The sequence below is a fragment of the Mytilus edulis genome, chromosome 6 (genome assembly GCF_963676685.1).
Source record: "Mytilus edulis chromosome 6, xbMytEdul2.2, whole genome shotgun sequence".
Taxonomy (NCBI): domain Eukaryota; kingdom Metazoa; phylum Mollusca; class Bivalvia; order Mytilida; family Mytilidae; genus Mytilus; species Mytilus edulis.
In genome coordinates, this window is record NC_092349.1 from 93,448,784 (window position 1) to 93,467,598 (window position 18,815).

At 31.2% G+C, this 18,815-nt stretch overlaps 1 protein-coding gene across 2 annotated transcripts in view; it reads right to left on the reverse strand.

The window, feature by feature from the left end:
- Positions 1-18,815, reverse strand: part of LOC139528922 (DNA repair protein XRCC1-like) — a 29,614-nt gene that overhangs the window by 7,241 nt on the left and 3,558 nt on the right. The window contains exons 3-16 of one of the 2 annotated variants that reach the window (XM_071325160.1): positions 18,576-18,683; positions 16,807-16,965; positions 16,119-16,178; positions 14,244-14,358; positions 13,550-13,638; positions 12,990-13,143; positions 12,117-12,285; positions 10,742-10,855; positions 9,483-9,619; positions 8,080-8,131; positions 2,649-2,948; positions 2,237-2,312; positions 962-1,589; positions 205-716 (exon numbers count right to left, since the gene is read on the reverse strand). In XM_071325160.1, coding sequence (XP_071181261.1) covers positions 1,467-1,589; positions 2,237-2,312; positions 2,649-2,948; positions 8,080-8,131; positions 9,483-9,619; positions 10,742-10,855; positions 12,117-12,285; positions 12,990-13,143; positions 13,550-13,638; positions 14,244-14,358; positions 16,119-16,178; positions 16,807-16,965; positions 18,576-18,683 — 1,656 coding nt within the window. In that variant the 3' untranslated portion in view covers positions 205-716; positions 962-1,466. Of the gene's footprint in view, positions 1-96; positions 717-961; positions 1,590-2,236; positions 2,313-2,648; positions 2,949-8,079; positions 8,132-9,482; positions 9,620-10,741; positions 10,856-12,116; positions 12,286-12,989; positions 13,144-13,549; positions 13,639-14,243; positions 14,359-16,118; positions 16,179-16,806; positions 16,966-18,575; positions 18,684-18,815 lie in introns of those variants that run through there. The other variant, XM_071325159.1, reaches the window with a different exon arrangement.

Below are 18,815 nucleotides of genomic sequence, written 5' to 3' on the forward strand. Positions count from 1 at the left end.
GGAATTGTGTAAACACTGTCATACTTTGCCAAATATTCTAACAAACCTTAAACATGTTAATCATGGCTAATTAATGATATAAAAACAAAGTCAGACTTTTTTTTTTAGTTCATTTAATATAAAAAAAAATAATCTATAACATACACATGTAAAGAAACTTTTCAAGCATTAATAAGTTTCAATAATCCAAATAATTACATGTACATTTATTCCTATTGGTTAGATTAGCTGCCTTTCTATCATGTATAAGTTTCAGTCAAAATGTAAGATTAAATCAATAACTATCATTTTGCATCAAATTAAGAAAAAAATATGATGCTTTTTAGTTTGAATATATAGGTTTTCATACTTTATGTATTGACCAAATAACTTAAGTAAGAACCCCTAAAAAATCAACACTATACTTTCTTAGCATTAGGTACATCCATGATATTACATTACTTCATATTGATTGATTACTGAACCATAATTTCTGCTGCCTTCACACATACAACAATAAAATACACGACTACAACCTTGTATGGTGGTTTAAAAAGCTGACAACAATTATAATTGGCATTTTTGCAGATTAACAACATGGAGTAAAACAAGAATTCAATACACATGTTAACAAAAATGGCTAAGCCGTATCACAAACTAACAATGTATAATTGTGTATTAAGTTGAAAATCAGATTTATAGAGTGAACAGACAATCTAATAAATCACCTTTTACATCTTATTTCCTTATGCATGTAAAGCAAAACTTTGGTTGGCTTGCTTGCTTTGTTTGTATTATTGTTTATACAAGCTTTGTAAATAAGATTGACATCTTTAAACAATATATATAGGCATAGTTTAGCCTGTACATATAATATTTGAATTTAATTGGGTGTTATTCTAATGATTGTATTTGTATAAAAAAAAAAGCAAGCAAGCTAACTGAAGTCTTGCTCTACATGCTTTAGGAAATTAGCTGTAACAATTTTTAATCATAAAATGGATGAACATTATAAAAAATTAATTTGTTCATTATCCAAAACAATTATACTCTGTTCTAAATTAATCAAATTTAAAAGCTAGAGATAGTGTTATATTATATCACCTGACAAAGTCTAAATAAATTATGAAGTACTGTAATTCAGAAATTATTGCCATGTTTTTATTTTTGCAAATATGAGACAGGGTTAAAATTGCAATAATTTAATTTCGCATATTGAGATTTTTTATATGAATTGAATAGGATTTTTCTCAATATCACAAAAAATTAAAATCGAGTTTTAGTTTAAAATGACAAAATCTAAATAATAAATGCATGTAATAATATCTGAATTTACAGTACTTCATATGGAATCATTCCACTACCAAATGTCAACGGTTTCTAATGCAAACAATTCTACCACACTATGTGTTCCAACATTAACATTTATGATGTCAGCATGGTTCTGCTGGAGTTATGACGCCGTGTTGGTATAGTCAAAAGTTGATCTAATCATCATCATCCACTGGAATTACAACATAGGGCTGGTACGGTACAAACTTGGATTTGTCATGACATTTGGCTACCCATATTGGCTTTACAAATATCAGACTTGGATTGTCTGTTAAAGCCTGCAAACATAAACGACTATCTCATTAAATTGTTTGTTTATACTTAAGGTATTAATGGGAGATCTTTTCACAGTCTATATTCAATTCAGTCATATCTTTTAGGACTCATGGTCATTTAAATATTCAAGAGCTTGCAGCTGCTACTCCGACTCATTTCTTCAAAGTTTGAGAAAAAAATGAATTATTTTCTCAAAACGTTCATCAGTACCGAGCAAGACCTATAAAAGTATTCAGTGTCAACTTGATACATGTACATCTTACAATAATTTAATACACAAAATGTAGTTGACCTATTGTATTTATTGCATTTAGTATCTGAAATATAGACCTGTGAAAAATAATGTTGACTATTGAACCATGAAAGTAAATTCAAGGTTAAATGAACTCTGTGAGCCAGACATGTACGTCTTACAATACACCAAATGTAGTTGACCTTATGCTGACAGTACCGATACAAACTTGACCACAAAAACTTTGTCTTGATTGCTGGTTCATGAAAGGAAGCAACAGTGAGGAGAATTCTGTCTAATAGACAAAAGGACTTTGCAGCAGAGTCTTTTGAAATAAAGACATACTCCACCTCCCTGATCCCTTCTACCCCTTCTATATAAGTCCCTTCGGCCCCTTCTCTATATACTGGTACTTACATCATCAAAGTTCTGGTCCCACTCTGAGTTAGTGACCACAAAGTTAACTTTGTCAGACATATAGTCTTCTAACTCCCTGTAATTATAAATATCCAGTTGTCACATTAATTTAAGGTTGACGACATAAAGCTTATTCACAGCTATGAGCATGCTCATGTATAAAATAGCCAGAGGAGGGCCAAATAACATACACAATGTGTAGACAAAACAGCAACTAAAACAGAAAAAGAACTATTATACTGACGGGTAGAAATATTCTTTAAAAAAAGTGTCATTAAGATAGCTGGATACCTGCCCTCCTCCTCCATATTTCAATAATAACATTCTTTACAAGATATATCTAATTTGAAATGAATTAAGTCTAAAGCATTCTCATTAAACAAGAAATATTATTATATTTTATCTGACTTACCCGTCATAAGCTGTGATATATCGTACCATACTACGTCTTGTTCTCTCATTATATTCTCCATACAGAAGGAAATGTTTCTTCCTAAAGAAGTCTGGTAGTTCAGGAAAGCCTGAATCATTTCCATCATCTACTGCTCCATTCTTACAGGGTGATTCCTTCTTGGATGATGATGGGGCTCCATTCTTTATTGGTGATTCCTTTTTAGATGATGATGGGGCCTCTTCATCAGTAGAGGCATTATAAGGATCATCATCATCTTTTTTCACTGATCCCTTTGGATTATCTATCTCTGCCTTCACCCTAGATATAAAACAGTCATTCTCACAATGTATCAACAATAACTCGATTCAATTCATCACCCTAGATATAATTAGTTATCAAAGGTACCAGGATTCTAATTTAGTACGCCAGACGCACGTTTTGTCTACATAAGACTCATCAGTGACGCTCATATCAAAATATTTATAAAGCCAAACAAGTACAAAATTGAAGAGCATTGAAGATCCAAAATTCCAAAAAGTTGTGGCAAATACAGCTAAGAAGACAGTCATTATCATTATAAATAGCAAGTTCAAAATTTCATGTCTTGAGAATAATCAGTACAAGTTTGATTGAGTTCAAGCTGTAGCCTTTACTGGATATTGTCAGGTGGCACACTTAAAACTGTTATTTGATATCATTCCAATCAAAATATCTTATTGATATGCATATGCTGAGCACCTGCATTACCCATCTTTAACTAAAGGTCAAATTAAAAGTTACATGCATATGCACCTAAATGAGAATGAACAAGTGTAACTGTGAGCTACTGCTCACTGATGATACCCCCGCCGCAAGTGGATAATGTTAATAGTGTAAAAATATGTAAGTGTTCGGTAAACAGGAAGTTGCCGAGTGATGAATCTGAAAACGCATCACACAGTATAGCTGACTTTTACTAAAGTTAGAGTGCGAAAACTAAAAGTATTCGGATGACGACAACGACGACGACGCAAGACGACGCAGGTCGACGACGCCAATGTGACAGCAATATACGACGAAAAATTAAAATTTTTGCGGTCGTATAAAAATGATACAAGTGTTCGGTAAACAGGAAGTTGTCGAGTGATGAATCTGAAAACGCATCACACAGTATAGCTGACTTATATAAACCCTGAAACCAAATTTCAGAAATCCTGGCATTGTAGTTCCTGAGAAAAATGCGACGAAAATTTTCACCTTGGCCATCATGTGTAAAATGATAGTAGTGTTCGGTAAACAAGAAGTTGTCGAGTGATGAATCTGAAAAGGCATCACACGGTATAGCCGACTTATATAAATCCTGAAACCAAATTTCAGAAATCCTGGAATTATAGTTCCTGAGAAAAATGCGACGAAATAAAATGGTAAGTGTTCGGTAAACAGGAAGTTGTCGAGTGATGAATCTGAAAACGCATCACACGGTATAGCTGACTTATATCAAGTCTGAAACCAAATATCAGAAATCCTGGTAGTGCAGTTCCTGAGAAAAATGTGACGAAAAATTTTCAACTTGGCTATCAGGTGTAACCAGATGCTCCGCAGGGCACAGCTTTATACGACTGCATAGGTTGAACCCTGAACGGTTGGGGCAAGTATGGACACAACATTCAAGCTGGATTCAGCTCTAAATTTGGATTGTGATTAAATAGTTGACACAGCATAGGTTTTGGACACAGAATGAATGTGGTCTAATGAACTTAAAATAATTTTTTTGTCTTTGAGCAATCACTATGCTGTTGAATATTAATCCTCTCAAAAAAATGTTTGAAGAAATTTTCTTTTTATTTATGAAATCTGAAATGAGAAAAATTACCCCCCCCCCCCCCACCACCACCATTTTTTTTCACATCCCCCTTTCCCTTTTTTCAAAACTGATCTCAATTCAAATTTCTAATGGAGTTTGCAACAATAACTACTCATTTAAATACATCATAAAATATTAAAATGTAACAAAAAGTGCTTGTTATCACTGAATGGTAAAGAGTGTTTTAATTTATCAGTTGGTAGTAAAAGTGAATATACATTGTGCATTGTATAAAACAATGATTTAAGTTGATTCAACTACTATTCTGGACAAAGAAAGATAACTCCAATCAATTGAAAATTTCTTGCTATTGCACAATATTGTGCAATTAGATATTTCTTGCTATTGTGCAATACTGTGCAATTGAAAATATTTGCTATTGCACAATACTGTGCAATTGAAGATTTCTTGCTATTGCACAATACTGTGCAATTGAACATTTTTTGCTATTACACAATACTGTGCAATTGAAGATTTCTTGCTATTGCTGAATACTGTGCAATTGAGTATTTCTTGCTATTGCACAATACTTAATATAATAATTTTGGATCCTGATTTGAACCAACTTGAAAACTGGGCCCATAATCAAAAATCTAAGTACATGATTAAATTCAGCATATCAAAAAAGCCAAAGAATTCAATTTTTATTAAAATCAAACTTAGTTTAATTTTGGACCCTTTGGTATTTAATGTAGACCAATTTAAAAACAGGACTAAAAATTAAGAATCTACATACACAGTTAGATTTGGCATATCAAAGAACCCCAATTATTCAATTTTTGATGAAATCAAACAAAGTTTAATTTTGGACCCCGATTTGGACCAACTTGAAAACTGGGCCCATAATCAAAAATCTAAGTACATGATTAAATTCAGCATATCAAAAAAGCCAAAGAATTCAATTTTTATTAAAATCAAACTTAGTTTAATTTTGAACCCTTTGGTATTTAATGTAGACCAATTTAAAAACAGGACTAAAAATTAAGAATCTACATACACAGTTAAATTTGGCATATCAAAGAACCCCAATTATTCAATTTTTGATGAAATCAAACAAAGTTTAATTTTGGACCCCGATTTGGACCAACTTGAAAACTAGGCCAATAATCAAAAATCTAAGTACATTTTTAGATTCAGCATATCAAAGAACCCCAAGGATTCAATTTTTGTTAAAATCAAACTAAGTTTAATTTTGGACCCTTTGGACCTTAATGTAGACCAATTGGAAAAGGGACCAAAAATTAAGAATCTACATACACAGTTAGATCCGGCATATCAAAGAACCCCAATTATTCAATTTTTTATGAAATCAAACAAAGTTCAATTTTGGACCCTTTGGGCCCCTTATTTCTAAAAACCTGTTGGGACCAAAACTCCCAAAATCAAACCCAACCTTCCTTTTATGGTCATAAACCTTGTGTTTAAATTTCAAAGATTTCTATTTACTTATACTAAAGTTATGGTGCGAAAACCAAGAATAATGCTTACTTGGGCCCCTTTTTGGCCCCTAATTCCTAAACTGTTCAGACCTCAACTTCCAAAATCAATCCCAACCTTCCTTTTGTGGTCATAAACCTTGTGTTTAAATTTCATTGATTTCTATTTAGTTATACTAAAGTTATTGTGCGAAAACCAAGAATAATGCTTATTTGGGCCCTTTATTGGCCCCTAATTCCTAAACTGTTTGAACTTAAACTCCCAAAATCAATCCCAACCTTTCTTTTGTGGTCATAAACCTTGTGTCAAAATTTCATAGATTTCTATTTACTTAAACTAAAGTTATAGTGCGAAAACCAAGAAAATGCTTATTTGGGCCCTTTTTGGCCCCTAATTCCTAAAATTTTGGGACCAAAACTCCCATAATCAATCCCAACCTTTCTTTTGTGGTTATAAACCTTGTGTTAAAATTTCATAGATTTCTATTGACTTTTACTAAAGTTAGAGTGCGAAAACTAAAAGTATTCGGATGACGACAACGACGACGACGCAAGACGACAACGCCAATGTGACAGCAATATACGACGAAAAATTAAAATTTTTGCGGTCGTATAAAAATGATACAAGTGTTCGGTAAACAGGAAGTTGTCGAGTGATGAATCTGAAAACGCATCACACAGTATAGCTGACTTATATCAAGCCTGAAACCAAATTTCAGAAATCCTGGTAATGTAGTTCCTGAGAAAAATGTGACGAAAAATATTCATGGGACGGACGGACTGACTGACAGACTGACGGACTGACGGACTGATGCGATGGGGACACTAAAGTACGATGGTCAGGCTAAAGTGCGATGGTCTACGCTAAAGTACGTGGTTCCATACGCTAAAGTGCGATGGTCCCTGAAAATATAGATGAAAAACGTAGTTTGATAATGACGTTAACAGTTGTTTATTCAAACTAAAAATGAAAATACCGGAAAATATATTAGGAATATTTGATTAACAATTTTTACACCATATGTCCATGATTTGTAATTGATTGAATTTAACCGTTCTTTGTCGGCTGAATCACAATGCTTATATTTGTTTTCGAGTGCTGGAAAAAGGACTTGTATCCTACAGTCGACCATTTTACTATATAAATACAAAACAGTATACGCATGCTTATCCTGCTTCTATTTAAAGCGAACGGATACATTCTAATCATTGTTTATGTGGCAGTTTACTTTGTGATCCCCGTTAAAATGCCGTCGATTTTAATGAAAAGTAACGTCGGTAAAATAGAGATACACGTTTTCATGCATTAACTATAAATTGTCTACTTAAACATAAGTTCGTATTGTATATTGTAGGAAAATAAGGAAAAGGAGAAAGCTCGGCAAATATTGCATTTCTCTCGCATTTAGATTTAAGCTTATGAAAATAAATGTTGCATATTCCGACAATGAACGAATAAGGGATTTTTAATTTTCAATGACAAATGTAAGGGAGGTTGTAACATTACTGTAAACATCAATCTACACCAATTATCCAAATATTCAATACGCTTCGAATTGGTAGAAACTCGTTTTACATGAAATATAATGTTTGCAAAACATAAATTACATTTATAGCAATTATTACTTGGTTGGACTTGTTAATTTAGAAACAATTACTTCCGCCTACCGGTAAATTGTAAAGCCTATCACATATGTTATACCTTAGCATAATAGCTTTCGCAAAATTTTTTTTTCAACCTCGATGTTTTAATACTTCGAATTTTACCCTTTGGACCATCACACTTTAGCGTGATACACCATCGTACTTTAGCGAACAAACAACCAACGCACTTTAGCGTGAGACACCATCGTACTTTAGCGTAGACCATCGCACTTTAGCGTAGACCATCGCACTTTAGCGTAACCATCGCACTTTAGAGTCCTACATATATATATATATATATATATATATACCTCCTAACTTCATCTTCTGTGTCATCTCCGGAATCTGACATGTCCATTGAGGATCCAAAATTTACTCAAGGTTCATCATCAGCAATATTGCTTTTAAAACATTACATTTTCTAAAACTTTAAAATAAATTCAGACAAGATTCAGCAACATGAAAGAACTTTGCAATGAGATGGTTGAGGGTGTAAAAAGTCACATGACAAAATATATATACATACCTCCTAACTTCATCTTCTGTGTCATCTCCTGAATCAGACATGTCCATTGCTTCTGAAAAATAAAATCAGTACATGTGTGGTAGAGTGTTTAACATTAAATAAAATCATTACATGTGTGGTAGAGTGTTTAACATTAAATAAAATCAGTACATGTGTGGTAGAGTGTTTAACATTAATGTTTATTTTTGTTCAGAATAATTAATATTAATAAGTAGTTTTATTATATGTATTTGAAGAGTTCATCAATTCGTCTATTCTCTAATGCAATCCTATTTTCTTGGTAGGTTATATTTTACTGTATTTCTTTTAGTCAGTAAGCCATGCGTCTTACCATCAACATATAGAGAGAAGTGAGTATATTAAAGTAAGTAGGATTTGGAGAGTTCATACACCACTTTCCTTTTGTTAGTTTGGGTGGGCTTTATTCTTGGATTAAGGGCATACGATACAGTTATGATTCTGTATTTACAAGTTGATGAAAATTTGCATATAGGCTATTTTTTACCTGATTAAATCAAATATGTAATAAAAAATATACCTTCATGTGCTACTTTTTGAGTTTAATGAGGTCGAAATTTTGTATATTTGCTCAAAATTCGGATTTGTGGCCGTATTTTCCTTTTAGAAAGAAAGACATAACTTTTTTGTTTTAAAAGATTAACACAAATTGTTTTTTATTAAATAATTTGTAATTTCTGTATTTTAGAAGTATTCTAAAAATTTATGCCTTTTTTGTTCAGAAATAACTCATATTTATCATGAATTGAGAGAAAAACAGTAATTTTTTGCTGTACATTTATCAAAATTAAAAAAATTGCACTATTTACAGTTTTATAAAATTTGATCCACATAATCTGCCTGCAAAGTGAAACAAAATGTAGGTTTAAAAAATGGGGGTCCATGCACTCGTTTTCGAATTAAATCAGTTTGAATGCAAAAGATCAGTCGGAAAATGCATCTTTTCCCGATATGTCACAGTTTGACGTCGCGAAAATAACATTTTACGTTAGCAACGTCATTACCTCCCCTGTAACTGTATCGTATGCCCTTAAGAGTGGTTTCCTTTCCTATGCTTCATTTGAGTGAGGTTTTCTGTGGTCAGCTTACTTTTGCTTAGTTTAGGTGAGGTTTTCTGTGGTCAGCCTACTTATGTTTTGTTTAGATTAAACATATTTTATTTGCTGAATTAAAGCAAAATGGATTAGACACAAGTAAATCATACTTATGATGTCTTCTCCATAATACAATATAAAGTTACGATAATAGTATAATATAATGGACATGCATATAAAGCAAACAGTTTATACAATATAATACTAGCTATGTTTGGTTTAGATGAGGTTTTCATTGGTAAGCTTTATACCTTTGTTTGGTTTAGATGAGGTTTTCATTGGTAAGCTTACCTTTGCTTGGTTTAGGTGGTGTTTTCTTTGGTGGTTTAGTTTCAGATGGTTTTTTCTTTGGAGGAGACTTTTTGGGAACATAATCATCCTCATCAGTACTGGATTCATCTGGTGAGTCAGCATCGCCAAGACGGTAACTAAGCAACAAATGTAACAACAATGTAAACAAATAAACAAATTAATCAATCATCAATGCAAAATTTAATTACAAACATCAATAAAGAATTATAATGCAACATTGTTTGTAACCTTCATTTTGATTGGTTGACGTCACTTATATTCATGACTTCAAATTCAGAATTGATGCTATGAAAAGGTACTTTAAAACACTTTGAAAATGTTTATTTACATTGAATGTTTAAATCTCACTTTAATTTGTAAGATTTGATTAAATACCCATTTAAACCTAACCATATATAGTATGAACATTTTTATTAATTATAAATTAAAGGTCAGTAAAAATTGCATCTTACTCCTAAAAGGTTTATAAACAAAAATTATAAAATGTATATATGACATGAATTTTCTGAATGAAATTATTTCTTTTCACCATGTTTTTTTTTTTTATAGATGTCTATATAATTATCAAAGTTTTGGTTTCATTCAAGTAAGCATATTCATTTTATTGAAATATTCTACGGAAAATAATCATATAAAAAAATAGAGAATGTATCGATGGGACACAGAGGATGCCCCTGCTTGCATATCAGATAAAGTTATAAAGGGACATAACTGAAGAACTGTAAAATTGAGGCTATCCAAATATGTACTTGATTTGAGTTTTGTGGTAATAAGCATTTTTTATAAGTTCATAACATTTGGTTGATGTAAACTAATGATAGAGAATAGAAACCAACTTTGGATGTCGGCTATAGTACAGATGAACAAAGGAAAATCTTAATGCCCTCTCCACTATGACAGGGGCATAAAAAATGTCAAGTATTCACAAGTTCACCATCAAATCAAATATATTTAATTAGATATTAAATTTGAGTATAAAGACCAAAGTATATACATGAATATTTTTCATTGAAGATTGTATGTAGACTTTTAAAAGTTGTTTGATTATTTGTGTAGATAGGCTGCTGTCTCCTTGATTCCTTAATATATTTAATAGTGCCATTCTATTAGTCATCATGTATTTCTGTATAGAACTGAATGTTTGATTGGATGTAAGGTTAAATTGTCTATGCAATGTACTGCCATTCTGTGTGGTATATAGTTTACAATGTCTCCATGACAACAATGTAAACACTTACTTTCTCCATGGTAACAGTTTCTTCTGTTTATAACTTTGTAATATCCAATCTTTTTTGACTATTTTCCCTTTCCCTCTGACCTGGTTATACTTTGGTGTGTTTGAGAAAGCACATCTGTAATACAAGAACGTTGTACAAGTATTTTATGGTATACATTTGATATCACATCAAATTATTTATATATTTATAGATACATATAACAAATAAAGTAGAAGTTACAGACAGTATATAAATCTCAAACTATAAACCTGGGATCTATATTAAAACTATTTTACATTCTAAGGGAGATAATCATTAAAAAGATTGAAAATTAATATTCTGATGCCAATATGCTTATATTGGTATATTTTTTGCTCTTGAATTTCACATCACACAAACATTGTCTGTGCTTTTTTATTTTGTTGTATTTTCAGAATGACATTACCAGTTGATCAGTGAGGTGAATGTTTCAAAGTCTTCATTATTTGTATAACACACTGTAATAATATTGATTACAAATAAACACATTGTCAACTGTATACTGATTACAGATAAACACATTGTCAACTGTATACTGATTACAGATAAACACATTGTCAACTGTATACTGATTACAGATAAACACATGTAAACATACTAATTTCAAATAAACTTTAAATGTTCAGATCATGGAAAATCTATAAAAAAAAATGACAGAAATATGTTCAATGTTTGAAGAAGGAGATCAGACCTTTTTAAGCTGAATGTAAACTAATTGAGTTCTGGAGCTGGTAGGTCAGTAACTGATAGCTATATATATAGTAGTCCTTTGTTAATTTATGTATCATTGTCATTTTGCTTAGTTTCTTTTATTACCTATATTGACATTCGATTGACTTCTATTAAACTGAGTTTTACTGTGCCTATTGCTGCGACAGTGCGTATTTCTTTTTCTGTATAAGCTAGAGGTATAGGAGAGGGTTGAGATCTCCCTAAACATGTTAAACGCCACCACATGTATGTACCTGTTCCAAGTCAGGAGACTCTGGCCTTTGTTAGTCTCTTGTAGGTTTTCAATTTTAAATAATTTATATGTTTTGGAGTTTAGTATGACGTAAATTTTCACTGAACTAGTACACATTTTTGTTTCGGGGCAAGCTGAAGCCTGCCACAGAGTGCAAGGATTTCTTGCTGTGTTGAAGACCCATTAGTGGACATCAAATGTTTTTTGCTCTTTGGTTGGGATTTAGTTTCTTTGACAATCCCCATTTCCACTCTCAATTTTAATATTAGAGGAGAATTTTAATATGCAAGATAAATATAAAATCATATGGAATGAGTAGAGATATAAATTACATGACTATAGACTCACATGAGATGAGTACATCCTTTCCCCCAGTCTGGTTTATATACTCACATGAGATGAGTACATCCTTTCCCCCAGTCTGGTTTATATACAGCTCCCATGTCTACAGCTTTTTGTCTGAGCTCAGCTCTGTAAGGATTTTGGAACCCACTCATAGCAAACACCACACCTTCCATTAATCTACCAAAGGCTTTCACTGCAGATTCCTTTGGAGGTTCAGCTAAAAAACACATTAAATCCCATAAAATACTCATTAATAGATAATTATTTACTACATGAAATGGTGTAAAGTGAGGATTTTAAAGTATGAACAAGCCTTTTTAATTGTTTGTTTAACTAATCTCTTATACATTGCATTCCTTATGCTAAAGCCGCCAATCTGAAAACTGAGTATAACTTTCATCCCTGACACTTAATAACTACAAGCATTATGAATGATAGTAGTTCATTAGAATCACATTGAAATATTGTTAGCACGTAGACTTTACTGTGTGAACTTTGACACTGATTTTATACAAATGAAACTAGTTGAAAATAACTTTGATATAGAAAAAACACAATACCTGACTGGCAAACAAAATGTCTACCTCTGTTATATACTGCATGCTGTTGATACTTACGAGAACATTCACATTATATGCAGTGTTCTCTCCAGGGCCGTTTAGCATCATGATAATGGGATGCTATAATCTTAAATGTGATGCTATCTGAAGTGGTTTTCTTATAGATTTTGTTATGGATGTGATACTATAATTTTTAGAAACAAGATGGTATTTCGATTTCCCCTGTTTACCCAGATGCTAAATGAAATATCTGGGGAGAACACTGATATGGTTATTAACTTCATTGTGTAACTATCTTGTACTTATATCCTTATTATGTTCAACTTATTTTGTAGTTTTGTCCTAACTTTGTTGAGCTTACATTTAGTTTTCTTTAATGGAGGTACTGATTCACTTTTTGCGGATGAAGCTGTGGATCTGATACTGGTTGACTGTTTCTTCAGTGATGGGACTGGGGTACCAGAGCCGGAGGGCTCATCATCTGAATCATCTGTATGTTTCCTTTTATTCTGTGACTAGAAAAAAGGGGATTTTTCTATATAGCAATTTCAAACAAAGAAATAAAATGATAAAGTCATGTTTTGGCATCAACAAATTTTCCATTTTTTGCAATTTATTTTGTTATTATACCTCATCCTTCAAGCCCGTGTTTAGATCTGTTCTTCTAAATATTGACGAATATTTTTGTTTGAAAATTATTTTGTTTATTGCCATAGATCCTTACATTTTTCGAAATACATTAAATTTCACTTCCCACTGCAAATGACCAACTTGAAGGTCAGAAGAAGGTTGTTTTTTAACCTTGAGGTTTCTTGTTTTTTGTGAGGATGATTTTATTATTGTTTAGAAGTATAATTTAATTTTGAAATATAAAATTGAAATATTTGTTGTGTTGATTTTTTACTCAGTTTATATACTTACTGTTGGTGTGATCTTGACCTGTTTTTCTATTTTTGGTGAAGATATTGACTCATCAGCCAAACGAGAAGCGGCTCTGACAGCGGCTGCCCCTACAACAGAATAGTAAAGTAATTCAAGGATTACAGTGACAAACAAGTGGACATAGTCTGCTTAGAGACTTCTGTTAGTTTTCTTTTTATTATTTGCAAGTACATTTTTGTTTGTTTTTTCTACATTGGCTAGAGGTATAGGAGGGTGGGTTGACATCTCAAAAAACATGTTTAACCTGCCACATTTTTACGCCTGTCCCAAGTCAGGAGCCTCTGGCCTTTGTTAGTCTTTTATGATTTTTAATCTTAGAAATGGGAGTTTCTTGCTGCATTGAAGACCCGATGGTGGCCTTCTGCTGTTGTCTGCTTTATGGTCAGGTTGTTGTCTCTTTGACATATTTCCATTTTCCATTCTCAATTTTATTAAAGACAATCCAGGAATTTCCTATAAATGTTTTTAATTACTGAGGTGTACATTTTTTGAGGATGGGACACATCAAAAATTACCTCGAATTTGTACTTCTTCAAACGTTTTTAAGATCAGATAAATTTAATGAAATCTTGCTTTGAAAATATTATGTGTACTTGAAAAGATATCACAGAGCCCTGTGAATATACACCATATTCTAGTTATATACATTATTAGCCTCATCTTAGTTCTATACCTGTTGGAGCTGGTTTTTCTACTGGTTCTATTTTCTTTTTTGCAAACAGTGATCCAGTTGTTATATCATCTCCTGTTTCTGGTTTAACAGTAAATGCTCCTAACTTCTTAGTTCCCTGGATAAAGAAATCCAAACTAAACTATCTATAGATGAAAAATTTGTGTAAATCTAGATTGTAAATATCTGCCTTCAGTTTCATAACCTTAAGGTAGCTTAACTCTTTGTTCAATAGAACTTCAAGCTTTCCTCATTTTAGGGTATCAGCTTTGCATTTTAACTGGGATACACTTAAGCCTTAAGTAATTTCATTGCTTCACAATGTGTGTCAAACAGTTCATCTATCGCATCAAAATCATTATCAAATATTTTCAATGCTGCATGATGTCTAAAATTTCATGTGTGAGTGTCATACATGTAACATTCAAAATTATGATACATGTAGAAATATGTTGTCAGGAGAATTAATTCCTTCACAGGTTGAGCTGTTCTGTAGTTGTGATCACATTATCTTTGTCATTTTAGATACTGTAAAGAATACAATTCTAATTTCTAACATCTTGAAGATTTGGTAAAGGTGAATTCTGTCCTCACTATTGTTATACAAATTAAATGCATATGAATAAAAAGAAGATACTTTAAAAGATCTAACAAAATCTGCTTATGTATATCTTTTGAAACAAAAAAATAAGATATATCTATCCAAAGGATAGAAATTGTATACAAATTGATATTTTGAGTCAATGTCTAAAATTTTGACCCACTTTACTCTAAAAGAAGCACATGAAGGTATATGTTTTTTACAAATTTAACCCTTTCAACGCTTCACAAAAAATAGAAAAATGGCTGCTGCTGCTGTATTTTTTTTTGTGTTCATTCATTAGAACAGTATATTCTTTTTCAGACTGCTGTATCTTTTTTATTATATGAGATACAGAGAAAGTTATTGCACGAAAAATGCTCAGGAGAGCATGAACTGTAATGTAAGGCAATTATTCTAATGAAATTTTTATCAGGTAACCTGCATTTTCAGGTAATTAACAGGTAAAAGGTGTAATTTATTACTTTTGTATTGAATTTTGAATAAAAACTACTTTTAGTCTTCATTTATTTTGTTGTTTTATCTGCCATATAATAAAGAAGACACCAGTTGCTCAATTCTGTAGCGTATTGCACCATACACAATGTTTTATGTAAATGTGGCACAAATAAATGGCTCCGTCCTAAAAAATTTCAGTTAACCTCCGTTTTCCCCCCCTTTTCTACGTCTCTTAATGATCGATCAAATCATATTTCCCACACAAATTAAATGTAATAAACACATTGAGATAACAAGAAACCTTTTAACTAATCCTCGTTGTTAGTTTCGCCATAGAAATGCTGAAATATTTCCATATTTATAGCTTCGTTTCCGATTTCAGCCATTTGCATTTGTCAACATATTTGTTTTTATTTTCCATTATGTTCTTTCTACTGCATGATTTAACAATAAAAATTGCCAGGATTTCAAGCGCAAATGAGACCTAGTATATCCTCAATTCAAACGATTTTTTTTTTAGAGAGAACCAAAATGAAAACCGAATGGTTTAAGAGTCCTTATGAAAAATCCTTTGTACTTCATCGCGGTATACGCCGTGTATAGCTTTGAAAGGGTTAAATTGACTAATGAAAAATAGCTTGTACCCAAATTTACCCAAAATATTACAGTGGGTTCCAAGCTGTGTAATAAACCCTTAAGAAAACTTGACAATAAATAGTTACATATGTACAAGATTTATCTCCCTTACCCTAAGTGTCTACAAAGTGGTTGTTGAAAAAAATTTCAATTCTGCAGTAAAAAGAGTGATCTGACTGATAATAACAAAAACGTTGACTTACTTCTTCTTTGTTATCTGGAGTGGAATGAATCTTTATAAATGATATACCATACTCTGATGTCTGTAAATACATTAAATAAAATATCAAAATCACCAAGTGTGGACACTCAGAAATGTCTTTTCCCTATAAACCATACACTGATGTCTGTAATTACAATAAATAAATATCAAAATCACCAAGTGTGGACACATAAAAATGTCTTTTCAATATACGTCTTCTTGATAATGTTGATGTCTTAATATAGTTGTTTGTAACAACAGTAGAAATCAAAATATTATACACAAAATTTCTTTACCTAGATAAAACATCTTACAAATGAATTGCATCTATGCCAAAATATCATATTGTCTTAAAATTTAGACTGATTGTTTCTGCTATTTCAAGTTCAAAGATTATGGAAGACAACAGATCTAACTTTAAAAACAAATTATTTTTTCCAATTATGCAAATGTTGAATAATATATGATATGTGCAAACTTTAATTTATTGAATGAACATCTTATATGGAGTCGGAGAAGACTTTTCCATTTCCATTCTCAATTTTATTCATTATAAACATGATAAAATAAGTCAGTCTGACTAACATTTGTCTTCTTTAAATTATGTGTATGCAAATAATATATATGTTTAAACTAAACAGATCTTATTGACACATTACCTTGTTGAAGGAAGGAATACGGAAAATTACCTTGTTGAATGGTTGAGTACAGACTATTTTAACTCTGTCCCACTTTTCACTGGCAACAGCATTTGACAACTTTTCTGGTCCAAACATTCTAACACTGTTTCTATTGGTACCATTTCTGCTCTCCAGTGGTGTCATAAAAGATGAGGCTACTAATATTACCTGAAATTTAGGTATATTAAACATTAGATCTATAGTTAAAATGCTGAACAAACGAACTTATAATCATATATATCATGACCTTAGACCTAATTAATACATATAAATCAGTTAGTTTTCTCATCTAAATTATTCAGGGCATTTTATAGCCTACCTTTTTTTTATGGGCAATTATACTGCATCTTCTTATTCTAAGATTTTCTTAATAATTAGCTCTCCATAAGTAAAATCTCATTTTAATATGACAATCATCAAATGCTTTGGTAAAATATGAACATATTGATACGTCAGATTTATATATAAATATCTCTATGATCTATAAACTATCCTATCAGTTCTTTATACTCTTTAATAGTGAATATGTCTGTATAAAAAGGGACGAACGATACCGAAGAGGCATTCAAACTCAAAAATTGAAAATAAACTGACAACACCATGGTAAAATGATATTCAATATTTGATACAGTACTGTTAAACAATTTTACATCTTGACCTTGATTTTCAGTGTGTTACTTATAGCATGTATGGGTCAGGAATACTTATACCGGTATTGTACTATTCAGAACCATCTTGAAGTCAAGTCCTGCATTTTGGTTTTAGTGTCGAGTTTAGTGGATTACTATTTATGTTTATATTTTTTTTATCCATCTGCTGATGTGTTTAGTGTCCAGTTTAGTGGATTACTATTTATCTTTATATTTTTTTTATCCATCTGCTGATGTGTTTAGTGTCCAGTTTAGTGGATTACTATTTATGTTTATATTTTTTTTATCCATCTGCTGATGTGTTTAGTGTCCAGTTTAGTGGATTACTATTTATCTTTATATTTTTTTATCCATCTGCTGATGTGTGTTATCAGTCCTCTCCTTGATATTGTATTGTACAATCTTAGTTACATTCCAATATTTTTCATTCTTAGATATTCAGAAGTAATTACATTCTCATCTTTATATTCTTAAAATTGGATAACTTTTACTCTACTAAGTTATTGTCCTAAATTTTACATCTATTAGTTTGTGATTATTACCTTTAATTATCAATCTGATCTTTAACAAAAATGTTTAGATCTTTAGATATTTTTTTAGTTTAGATGTTTTTTTCTAAAATTATCATCATCCTGACCGTTTTATTCTCAATGTTAAATGTTTCCTATAATCATGATAATTATCATACTTGAGTCAGTTTAAAAAAAAATTGTATTACTAAGATTGTTCATACATGTGATAAGTGATGAACAATTCAGTATACTTATGATCAATCTTAGTTGTAAGTTGTTTTTCTGTCAAACCCACTCCTGTACTTTATATTTAAGTATCTATGATTTTTTTGTATATCAATATTATCATCTTATTCTTTTTTTCATTTATATTGGGTTTTTTTCTATAACATTGTCCTCCTTATTTTTCCAATGTTTGATTATTTATCTATATAATTATTATCCTCGTTATTTTTCCAATGTTTGATTATTTATCTATATAATTATTGATTATTTATCTATATAATTATTAATTATTTATCTATATAATTATTATCCTCGTTATTTTACAAATGTTTGATTATTTATCTATATAATTATTGATTATTTATCTATATAATTATTATCCTCGTTATACTTTGTAATCATGATCAGCTGTAGCCGTCTCTTTTCCAACTAAAATTTCAACAAATGCTGAACCTTCATTCCCCACATCAATGGAATTAATCTGGCTTGATTTCTCTAACTGTAAATAGAAAAAATCAGAAATAAATGCTGATTCATATATCAATCATTATTCTGTAATCAGAAACAAAGGGATGAAGTATTTATATAGATAATTATTCTTACATCCACTTCACAAAGCCTGTGCAAAGGA